The following is a 12,086-nucleotide window of genomic DNA, read 5'->3' on the forward strand; positions in this document are numbered from 1 at the left end:
TCATAACCATCCGTAACAAGATCTGACACCCTCTTCTGGAGTGTCTGAAGACAGCTACAGTGTACTTACATATAATAAATAAATAAATAAATAAATAAGAAGTGTTAAAAAAAAAAAAAAAAAGATGAAAACTGTAGACTGGCAAGGTGACTTTTGGCACAAGCCTGATGACCTGAGTTTGATTCCCAGAACCCATGCAAAGAACTGGGTGCAGCCAAGCAGATCTGCAATCGTGGGGCTCCTGCGGAAACTAGAAGGCGGAGGTAAGAGTCAGTGGAAGCTGATGAGCCAGGTCACCTGGAGTTTGCTGTGAAGCAGCAGAAACCCTGCCTTTAGTCCCAGCACTTGGGAATCAGAGGCAAAGGGATCTCTGTGAGTTCAAGGAGAGCCTTGTCTATCTCGTGAGACCCTGTCTTGAAAATACAAAAATATAAAAGAAAAGAAAGAAAGAAGAAACCAGAGAATCTCTACAAGGTAGAATGTAAGAACTGACTCTCAAAAGTTATTATCTGACTTCTGTCCTCCCTCCGTGACTCTGAGCCAGAGGGAGGTGTGAGGAGAGCCGGAAGGCCAAAGTTTTTCTCTTTCATACAGCTATTATTAAAGCCAGGTATCCTTAAGGGCAGGCCCTGCGAGGCGGGAGAAGAACCAAGGCTTTGTGGAACACTTAGTACATGTGGCAAAACTGTGTTCATAAACAGTATCCCCTGCTGGACAGAGTGGCTCATGCCTTTAATCCCAACACTCAGGAGTCATAAGCAGGCTGATCTCTGAATTCAAAGCCAGCCAGGACTGCATAGTAAGACCATACCTCAAATGAAATAAACAAAACAAAAACAAACTAAGTGTCAAGATGCCCTTAGCATAGGCACAGCAACAAGGGTGAGATTGCACATGACTTACTCTTTGCCTTCCATGCCCACAGGACAGACCCCAGCGCAATGACCCCTGAAGGCAAAGTGCTCTGACCCTGACGTTCCTGGGCGTGCATGCATTTCTCAGACACACACAGCTCTGCAATAATGCAAAGTTCCTCATGGCTCACAAGCCACGCCATGCAGATCTCCACTCCTATTTGAGGAGTAGACACTGTCTAGCTACTGAGTGCTGGGCTTGTAACACTCCTCTAGAAAACATACTAAAGTCACAATTCCTTCTAGAAGAAAATCCAGACTAAAACATTTCAAAGCCCTTTAGGTGGGCAAAGAATTCCTAGTTACAACATACCCAAAATACAGCTCATAAGAGAAAACAGTTATAAGTTGGACATCATGGAAACTCACAAGTTCTGCACCTCGAGTTAAGAAAATAAAAAGATGGTTAGTCATGGCGGGCACGCAACTGTCATCTCAGCACTAGGAAAAGACAGGCAGTTTGATAACAAGTTCAAGGCTAGCCTGAGCATCATAGAAATTCTGTCAGAAAACCTAGGGTTTGAGGCTGGAGAGATGGCTCAATATGAAGAGAGCTAGCTGCTTTTCCAGAGGACCCGGGGTTCAGCACCCAGCACCCATACAGTAGCTCACAACCAAGGAATCCCAATGCTTTCTTCTGGCCTCTGGGCATTGCATGCGTGTGGTGCACAGAACTATATACAGATGAAATATTCATGCACGTTAAAAATTTTAAAACATGACTGACCAGAGCAATTGGGGTCAACCAGAACAAGCAGGGTCGACCAGAGCCAGCAGAGGTCCTAAATTCAAATTCCCAGCAACCACATGATGGCTCACAACCATCAGTACAACTACAGTGTACTCATATACATTAAATGAATAAATAAATAAATATATAAATAAATAAATCTTTAAAGAAATAAAATAAAAGTGAAAACATGCTTATAAAAAAATTTTTTTAAAGCAAAACCAGGGGTTAGTGGTACACACTTTTAATCCCAGCACTGGGAAGGCAGAGGCAGGTAGATTTGAACCCAGCCTGATTTGCAAAGTAAGTTCTAGGACAGCCAGAACTACACAGAGAAACTCTGTCTCAAACGAAACAAAACAAGCTCCAATGCCTAGGGCTCCAGGGCTGGAGAGATGGCTCAGCAGTTAAGAGCACTACCTGCCCTTCCAAGTCCTGAGTTCAATTCCCAGAAACCCCATGGTGGCTCACAACCATCTGTAATGGGATCTAATGCCCTCTTCTGATGTGTCTGAAGAGAGCAATGGTGTACTCATACATAAAATAAGTAAGTAAATAAATCTTAAAAATAAAAGATAACTGGTCAATAAACACATGAAAAAGGACTCACTACCACTAGTCAATAGGAAAACAGGAGTTAGAGCAGTATGAAGCACTAGGTGGTTATGACAGACAACCTGAGGTGGGAGGGGCGGAGAGACTCAAACGCCCACACGTGACGTGACGTGACGTGATGGGCAGGAATGTAAAACAGTCCAACAACTCGAGGAAATGGCTGAGCCTTCCCTCTCTCCACTCTCCCTTCCGTCTTCCCTTAGATTCCCTAAATGGACTCTACCTACTGGAAGTTTCTGAACAATTAAACATAAATGGACCAGGGGCTGGAGAGAAGACTCAGCGGGTAAAAGGCACTTGCCACCAAACATAATAACCTGAGTTTAATCCCCAGTGCCAGCACTGTGAAAAGAATTTGCAATTCCAGAAAATTGTCTTCTAACAGTGCTCCCATGCTGTGTACACACATGTACACACATGCACACACACACACACACACACACACACACACACATGACAAACAGATACAATGGAAAAGTAACTGCCACAAAGGGGGATGGGCTTAGAGTGCCTACCCCCTCACCAAGGAATAAAAATCCATTCAGGGCCTGGAGAGAGACCTCAATGGTTTGGAACACTTGCTATTCTTACAGAAGGCTGGTGTTTGATTCCCAGCTCCCAAGACCATCCATTTCTCTACCTCCAGAGGATCCTATGCCTTCTTATGTCCTCTACAGGCACCACCAGGCTTGCATGTGGTACACACACATGCAAGAAAAACATTCATACACATAAATAATTAAGCCTAAAAAGAAGGTTTAATGATTTTAATTTCTTGGTTTGTTGTTGCTGTTGTTTGCTTTTTTATCTTTCTAAACAAGGTCTCCCTATGTAGCCCTGGCTATCCTGGAACTCACTATGTAGATCAGGCTGGCCTCAAACTTATAGAGATCCGCCTGCCTCTGCTCGGTAAGTGCTGGGCTCAAAGCCACTGTACCCAGCTATTTTAACATCTTTTGTGTACAGATAGTTTGCCTTTGTGCAAGTATGTGCACCTTATGCGTGCCTGGTGCCTGAGAGAGTTTAAAGAGGGCTTTGCATCCCCCTGGAACTGGGATTATGGATGGCTGTGGAGAGCCAAACTCTGGACCTCTGCAAGAGGTCTTAACCAATGGACCATCTCTCCAGCTCCCCAAGAAGGTTAAAATGAAAGCCATTCAGAGCAACAGTACAATACTACTCAGCAACAAAGACCCAATAACTGACACATTACAGTAGAGGCAAACCCTGAAAGCATTTGCTAAAAAAAAAAAAAAAAAACCTGGATGCAAAAGTCAGGCATCTACAGGACAGGTCTGGAATATGCAAATGTGTGGGACAAAACAGATCAGGCATCCTGTAAGGCTTGAAGCGGGAATGGAGATTAACTACAGATAGGAAGGAAGGAATTTCTCAGGGGGTGACCCCATGTCTCAAATGGATTGTGGTAAGTGATTATACAACTCTATCCATTTGTTAGAAGACCTTCAGGAAGGGTGCTTGCCACTGCACCTGGTGACCCAGATTCGATCACATTAACTCACAGGGTGGAGGGCGAGAACAGCTCCCATAAGTCTCTTGTCTCTCTGACCTTACAAACACTAAATTAATTAATTAACTAATTAATTAGTTAAAATCATTCAACTGAGCCAGGTGGTGATGGTGCACCCCCTAGATCCTCATATACTTCCGATCCATCTCATTCTCTCCTCAGGTAAATTTAAAATTATTTCTATATGGGCCATGCATGGTTCCTTCAGTTGCCTTACGGTGGGAAAGCCCTAGCAGGCAAATGAAGAACTGTGGAGAGGCTGGGCTAGACTCTGACTTTACATAAAAATCAGATAGTTCCTCAAGGATTTGTTTCCATTATTCTCAATTTTAAAGCAATACATTAAGATACATACTACTAATGGGGTCAGGGAGATGGCTCAGCGGATAAAGGTGCTTATTGCCCAGCCTAGCACCTGAATTTGATCCCTGGAACCCACATAAAGGTGGAAGGAGACCCTCCTCCTATAGGTCGTCCTTCCACCTCTACACACACACACATGTAGAAATGAATAAAAATATAAAAAAGTATTTTTCAAAATTGCTTCTTGTGGTGGAGGGGCTCATGAGGTATAGCCAATAACCCACCATCAAGGATTATGGGTAGTTAATGGTTGCTAGGGCTGAGGTATAGCCAATGATAAGTAGACACCACACCACACCTATGCTCATACAGGCAATCTTAATTCAATTCAGTGGGTCACCAAAAAAAAAGAAAGACACGAAAGTAGAAGGGGGGTGTGTTGGTGAGAAAGATTTCAGCAGGAGTGGGAGGGGGACCAGAGAGGGCAATGGTGGGGTGAAAATGCCCAAAACTCAATATATACATGTGTGAAATTATTTTAAAAAATTAAAATATTCTACTTGTCTTTATTACTAGGTTTTGGGGTGTGTGTGTGTGTGTGTGTGTGTGTGTGTGTTTTAAAAGCACCCTGTTACAGAGACAAGTGCCTCCCTCCCTTCTCTCAAATCCTGGAGTGACTGGCCTAGCCCCTAGCCTCCCTTCCTAACCTTCCCCCAGAGCTAAAAGGAGCAGAGGGAAGGGTGTGGGTTCATTTCCTTCTTTATTCTGGAGACCCCTTGAGATCCATATCACCATCTTCTGGAAGAAAAGAGGGATGTCTGTCCAGTCTCATACCCAAACCATTCTGCTCCATCTCATTCCTAATATCCACAATGTCCCTCGCCCGCCTGTCCCCCTCCTACCCACCCACCCACCCCCGCCTCCAACACACACACAAGTAAGGAGCTTGTGCAAGCCGTGCTTAGTGCGGTGGAGTAACTGTCCCAGCGTGCTCAGAACGCAAAACCCAGCACTCACAGAGCAGACACACACAGAGCATCTTCAAATGTCTGTACTTTAGGAAGCCTCTAACCCCGGGGTGCTGACCGCCTCTGCTGTGAGCTCCGCTATTTCTCCTCAAGTCCCCCCTGCTTTCTGCCTGGCTGTGATAGATTGTTAAAACTAAAGGTGACAGCTGGGCGCAGAAAATGGAGTGCTACTCATTTGCCTTCAGGTTTCTTCGGGGTAATCTGGCCCACCCCCAACTCACAAGGTGGCTGCAATGGGCCGACCTAGAAGTCCTATGGGGGCGTGGGGTGGCGCGGCAGGGACGCCCCTACCTCCTCCGGTCCAGGACAAGTAAGTGCCTGTAGTCCGAGGAGATGTGCAGATTTGGGCTGTGAGGCTGTCCAGGCTCCGGTGCCATGCGATATTGGTGAGATGGACACCTGAGGCTTCCCCACATCCCTAGGAGGGTCGCTTCTGCAGGGGGTAGGGAGCGGAGGCTGCAAGGGTTTTGTGTGCTGGACCCCAAGTCCTAGCAGCGCAAGGTCTCTTCACGCCCGGACGCTTCAGGGTTCCAAGACGGAGTTTCTTTCGCTAAGGCTGGGTTTGAGCGGTGTGCGGTCGCTCGCTACACAAAACAGTGTCCGGAGTCTTCAGAAACCTCCCGAGAACGTTGAAAGGGCCTGAGTACCAACAGCAGTCGCTAACCCGGCTTGGCCACCCACCTGGCGAAGCCTAGTCCGACGTTCACCGTTTAGAACCCGGCAAAAATAAAAAAAAAAACAAAACCCGAACAAACAAAAAAACCTGCATGTTGCGAGGCTCTCCCAGGGAATGTGGTCTAGTGGTAGCGCTGCCTGACTCGCCAAAGCTGTTCCTCTTGGAGTGGGTCGTGGGAGCCTGCTGTCCCTGGGCACTGGATCCCTTTTCTCTTTCAGAGGCCCGCTGGGTAGCAGATCTCCAAGCTTGCCGTGGATCCAGGCTCCTCTTTCCGCAGGTTGTCCCGGGCTCTGTTCCCCCTTTTCCAACAATTGCTGCAAGTGCCTCAGGCTGATTTAGTTTCTGAGAGTGCTTCAACTCATTCCTGGGTGTGCTCTTTGGGATCTGGGCAGCCCGGCAAGCCCCGGGAACCTACGAGGAACTCTCAAGACCTAAAGCACTCAGATCAACAGTAGATTCTTCTACCTTGGGATACCGGAGTGCCTTCCTAAAACGCAGAGCTTGGGTCTCTCTAGGGAGTCAAGGAACCTGGGTTCTCTGCCCTTAAGCCTGGGCAGGAGCCAGGATCTGAGGAACTTGCAAAGAGCCCAGTGACAGGTTATTGTCGACTCCAGATCCAATTTTCCCTTCGACTGGGTCAAAGCAAGAGCTGTCCAGGAACCCAACAAAGTGCAGCTAGCAAAGTGCTGGTGAGGTGGGTCATGGGCCTCTTCCCTGTATTCCCTGGGAGTCCCAGATTCCTGGAGGCACCCCTCACCAAGTTTCCGGGAAGTGTTCTCTAATCTCCTGAACTCCATACCTAGCACTCAGTCTGGAAGTCCAGCCCCTTGTACCAGCTCCACTCCCACCACAAGCCTCCCCTGAGAACCTAGGCAGGGCAAACAGCCTGGGCTTGAATTCACTTGTTTGAAAAACAGCTCCAGCCAAATCCTGCGGGAGGTGTGCCTGCCCTTGGGCACTACAGGCTCCCATGAGCCTCTGAATTCCTTTGGGCACCCACCCCAATTCTAAGAAGCTTGCCCAAGGTCTGGGTCTCTGCTTCTAATTTGCCTCTGCCTTACCTTTCCTAGGCATGGTTAGAACTCGGTCTTCAGGCCCAAAACTCTACTCAAGGGCTGTCTCCCACTCCTGCCTTTGACTAATTCAAACAGATATGGAGGCAAACAACAACAGCAGCAGCAGCAGCAGCAACAACAACAACCAACCAAGGAGAGGCCCTCACATTCTTAGAACACCTCAAATACAAATTGACAAATTCCAGAACACATGTTAGCTATACAGAGAAGCCCCCCCAAACAGAAACTATATCGCAATACCCACAGATACAAATCACAAATACAGTCACAGCAGCAAACGCATCCCAAGAAACATTGCTGCCTAAGAAGAGGAACATATAGTCTGCACGGGACCGTGAGCTCAGAGACACAGACGCTCCTGGAAGCAGCAGACCTTTCCAGGAGCACACAGCCCGTCCCAAGCTAGTCATCTCTTCTAATCCTAAATGCTTTAGGAGGCTTCGACCGACCGACCGACCGGAAAGAAAAACCTCTGCCCTGGGGGGTGAGGGGAGATGGAAGAAATCCCCCTTCCCGCCCCGTTCTGCTGGGAAGAAAGGAGCAGAAAGCATTTGCCAGGCTCCAAAATGTTAAGGCTCAACAAAGTGGAAACCATTGAACAAAATCTGTGGCAACAGTGCTCCCTTTCCCATTTCTTAGGAAACAGGGAAGTGGTTTAACTCGTTCTGCAAATCGACTCCAGATCCACAAGAACGCCCGCCCTTCCTTCCGAGAGGAGAGGCCAAGCAGTTGCAGCCTAGATGATGCGAGCCCACCTCAGGCGGCAAAGTCCTGAGTCAAATTATCCAGCCAGCGCCACTGCCTCTCTCCTGGGCGAGGAGGGATGTTCCGTGGCCACTCAGCCTGGCGACGCACGGGAAACAACAGCCAAGGAGAAAGAAAATGGGTCTGAGCACCCAGGGCCTGCACTATCACGCCTGGCTCTGCCCTGGAAGTCGCACACCATTCCTTACCTTTCTTGATCACCGATTGGTCCAGGAGGCTCATTCCAGGCTCATCTATCGCCTGCAAATAGAAGAGAATGGCAGTGAGGGCTCTTATGGACCTAGTCGCCCAGCTACCCCTAGTCCATGTCTGCTCCGCCCTACACGCACCACCGGCCGCCTGAGGCGGCTACCGGGGGACAGGCGTGACCAGGAATAGCCTGGGCTCAGCACCATCTGCGTCTAAGCGGCAGCACTGCCTGGGTGATTGCCTTGCCTTAGATAGACCACTCCTGGACCTCTCCTAACCCCGGCCCAGGTTGCCCCTGCGGACTGGGACTGGGTATGGATGCCCACCGTGGCTCGACCTTACAGTGGGGAGAGAAAGAAGTGATTCCACGAGGACTGCTGCCACCCAGGCACAGTTCGAGGCCATCTTTTGCCCAGACAGCATCTAACAGAGGACTCCCTGTCAGCGGCAGAGATGGAAAGTTGCTCCTGGGAGAAGAGTCGGGCTCCTGCTTTTGTCACTTTTTTTTTTTTTTTTGCTTCCAGCCAGGATGCTAAATCGCTGCCCATCGGGACCCTCCGTGGCTCACTCTGGGCTTACCTGCAGTTCCTCCAGACCGGGCGGTTCCGCCAGTCCTGGAAGACCGAGGGGAGCATCGGCCAGGCCGTGCGCGCCGTCGGCCAGGCTGTGCAGGAGCCGGGGAACCGCGGCGGCGTAGTCTCGGCGCGGGTCGAGACCCAGAGCGCGGGCGGGTGGCGCCAGCAGGCCGGGCGGCTCGTCGTGGGCGCGGGCGGCCGCGCGGGGTGCGGCCCAGGCGGCCTGCGGGGGCTGCGGCTGCGCCAGGGGCGCTAGGCCGCCGTAGGGGTCAGCGGCGAGGTGCGGAAAGGCAGCGGCGGCGTCGGGGCCCTGGCCATAGGGCAGCGGCGCCTGAGGGTAGGGCGGCGGGAAGTAGGGAGGATGATAGTCCGCGGTGGCAGAGGCGGCGGGAGTGTGACACAGTGGCGGCGCGGGCCCGTAGGCCGCCTGGGGCAGGGACGACAGGCGGGTCCCGCCAGCCGCTGCGCCCAGCCCGTCGGGGCGCTCCTGCAGAAGGGGAGGCGTGTGTTAGGTGACCCATGAGCCGCCGAAAAGACACCAGCCCGCCAGGTCCCCTCCAGCTCGCGGGTGTCCTGTAGCTGTCCACTGGCGATTGCCCCGCGGGCGCCGCAGCCCCAGGCTGGAGACCAACCACGCACGGGTCTCTGCTACCACTTCTTCGGCTGCCAAGAGGCCCTGCGGTCCCCTACCTTCGCGATTTCGTTGGCGCGGGGGTGGGGATCAGAAAGTTTGGAGGCTTCAACAGCCAGGCTCCTCGATGCCCTCTGCCCAGTGTGCCCCGGACCCGAGACTACTCACCATGGCGGAGTATGTGTGCACCAACATAGGGCGGGTAGTGTGGGGCGTGAGGCGTGGCGGAGACACAGCCCTCGTCCGACGGCGAGGCGAGAGCTCGAGCCCGGAGCCCTCACAGCCCACGGGGATCACCTTCTGGAAGCTGAGGGTAAGTCTACCGGGAGTCCAGAAGGTATGGGGTGCTCAGCGTAGGACGCCTGCGGGCGCGTCCATGAATATGGGCCAGACGGGAGCTGATGACACTTGGAAAAAAAGTCGGGCAATGGGTGCCCAGCGCCCGCCCTCTGAGCTCAGCCCGCTCCATGCACTCTAGTTATAGCGGCGGGGGCGCGCTCGGGCCTCTGGGGGCGCGCATTAAAGAGACAAGCTATGGCCTATCTCAGCCTTTTCCCTTGGCTGCGGAAAGGGAGGCGTGGCTCTGGTGGGAACCATTGGGGTGAGGAGTGAATGAATTCGAGCCCAGCTGATGTGAGCTCCTTCTGGCCTTCAAGCTTGCAGCTGCAATCATCAAGGCTGGGATGCAACTCAGGGGTCTGTGCGTGCATTTTCTCTTTACATTTGCTTATTACATTAACTCATTTAGTGGAGGGGGTCACCCGTGTGCCCGATGCTAGTGTGCAGGTCAGAGGATAACTTGCAGTAGTCAGTTATTTGCTTCCATCCTGTGGGTCCCGAAGGTTCGAACTCAGGCTCCTGAGGCTTGGTGGTCAGTGAATTAACCCAATAAACGATCTCACCACTTCCTTTAAATCTTTTTAAATGAATGCTTAGACAAATGTACGCGTTCCTCTTTGAGTTTGAGCAAAGCATTCCTCGTTTCTGTTAAATGGTCTAATCTCTGACCACCACGCAATGGTGAGCGTGGAATACACCGGTGAGTGGCAAACTCAAGCCCATCAGCTTATGTGCACACTTGTGTCAGTGTGTGTGTGTGGTGTGTGTGTGTGTGTGTGTGTGTGAGAGAGAGAGAGAGAGAGAGAGAGAGAGAGAGAGAGAGAGAGAGAGAGAGAAAATACAGGCTTCTCTCAGACTTTCTGAAATGGTACTCCTCAATGCTAAGCCAGCATCCTTGGATACTGAGGACAGGACCTCGGCAGAGAGAGTCGGAGTCTGGCACGATCTGCACTTAAGAAGAGGCCAAAATACTGACAGGATGGAAGGGGTGCATTGTCACACTTAGGCACAGTCTACGAATTGAATTTGTGTGTCACCATGGCAGGTGCTCTCTCTGTCAAACATGCCCTACTACCAATCCCCCTTCTTTCTCCCAAAATTTAACCCTTCTGTCCAAAGAAGCAGAGATGGGGATTAAAGAAAGGCACGTGAGAGAAATCCTAATGACAATGAGAATTTTAAAAGCAGAGGGCTGGAAAGATGGCTCAGAGGTTAAGAGCACTGCCTGCCCTTTCAGGTCCTGAGTTCAATTCCCAGCCACCATGTGGTGGCTCACAACCATCTGTAATGAGATCATATGCCCTCTTCTGGTGTGTCTGAAGACAGCAAAAATATACCCACATAAAATAAATCTTAATAAAAATAAATAAATAAAAAGCAGAAAGACTTTTTTTTTTCATGTTGAAAATAGGGAGGGGATAGAAATGGTCACGGTGTCCACTCACCACACACCATTAATATCGAGTCTCCTGACTCACCAAGTCCTTTGTCACCCTCATTTTCAAGTGAGGAACAAGGCACGGGGAGGCTAGGTGACTTACTGGCCTAAGGTCAAACAACTAGTTCAGTGGCAGTGCTGGGGTGGTCCTCTGTTCTCAGGATCATTATTCTTTCCTGTCTCGGACTCAGGCAGTTAAAATTTAGTCTCCTCAGAGGCTGTGTAATTCTGGGCAAGTCTGGCTGCCTCTCCAAGTTCTGTTTCTGCAACAAAAAGTAGTGGAGAGGAACCCCTGCCACCTTGTTTCTTTCTAGTGAAGAAACAGATGAGAAGGTAAAAGTGATACCATTGAGAGATCAGAACATTAACCTGTGTTCTAGATGGCATCCCAGAATGCACATGGCTAGAAGGAAGCCGAGGCTGAATTTCTTTCAGCCATGACACTTGGGGTGGGGGCGTGGGGACTGTGAGGAGAGGATGGAGCTAGTTAGCATCTGAGGATTCATCCCTAAGAGCTTCCCAGAGGCCAGAACCAGCAGCGAGGATGGCAGGATGGCGGGGGAGGCAGATGGGGGCAGCTGTGCCGCCTTTCTCTTCAGGACAGATCTAAGATCTGGTGTGAGTTTGACTTTGTAACCACAGCCGTGCAGCCATCCTCCTCGGGATGCATCTAAGATCTGGTGTGAGTGTGTGTTTGTTATCCATGTCTGTGCCTGCTTCCCTCACCCTAGACACTTGACCTTAGTCGTGAGACGTCTGAAATGAATCTCAGAGATAGATGTCAGTGCATCGCTCACACGAGTTGGTGGACTCCTGTGGGGGGAGGTCCAGAAACCACCTTGAGGAATGAGCATGATGCCTAGTCCCAGCTTGAGGACCCCACCCCTCTGCTCTTCCGACTGGTGGGCGGGGTATGGGCTCTGTCTCTGCCTCACTGGCTTCCCTCAGGCTTGCCACCAGCTCCTCTTATTCTGCCCGGTTCCCTTTGTATTTCCACCTCCTCTCATCAGCAGCAGACAGTTGTGAGCTGTCATGTGGGAGCTGGGAACTGAACCCAGGTCCTCTGGAAGAGCAGCCAGTGCACCCAACCATTAAGCCATCTCTCCAGCCCCCCAAGAAATCCATTCTTAATGTTAGTTGTTCAGGCTTAGCAGCTTCTGCCTCTTCCTGTCTACATTATGCCTAAAGTGTGTGTGTGTGTGTGTGTGTGTGTGTGTGTGTGTGTGTGTGTGTGAGAGAGAGAGAGAGAGAGAGAGAGAGAGAGAGAGAGAGAGAG

General features: G+C 50.6%; 1 protein-coding gene across 1 annotated transcript in view; it reads right to left on the minus strand.

Annotated features, from left to right (window-relative positions):
- Nucleotides 1-9,513, minus strand: part of Tfap2e (transcription factor AP-2 epsilon) — a 19,966-nt gene extending 10,453 nt beyond the window's left edge. Inside the window, exons 1-3 of the mRNA XM_021200694.1 lie at nucleotides 9,202-9,513; nucleotides 8,407-8,889; nucleotides 7,827-7,878 (exon numbers count right to left, since the gene is read on the minus strand). Of these exons, the coding sequence (XP_021056353.1) occupies nucleotides 7,827-7,878; nucleotides 8,407-8,889; nucleotides 9,202-9,228 (562 nt within the window). The 5' untranslated portion in view covers nucleotides 9,229-9,513. The remainder of the gene's footprint in view (nucleotides 1-7,826; nucleotides 7,879-8,406; nucleotides 8,890-9,201) is intronic.
- Nucleotides 9,514-12,086: the final 2,573 nt, after the last annotated feature.

Source organism: Mus pahari, chromosome 6, assembly GCF_900095145.1.
Source record: "Mus pahari chromosome 6, PAHARI_EIJ_v1.1, whole genome shotgun sequence".
In the NCBI taxonomy this organism is placed as follows: domain Eukaryota; kingdom Metazoa; phylum Chordata; class Mammalia; order Rodentia; family Muridae; genus Mus; species Mus pahari.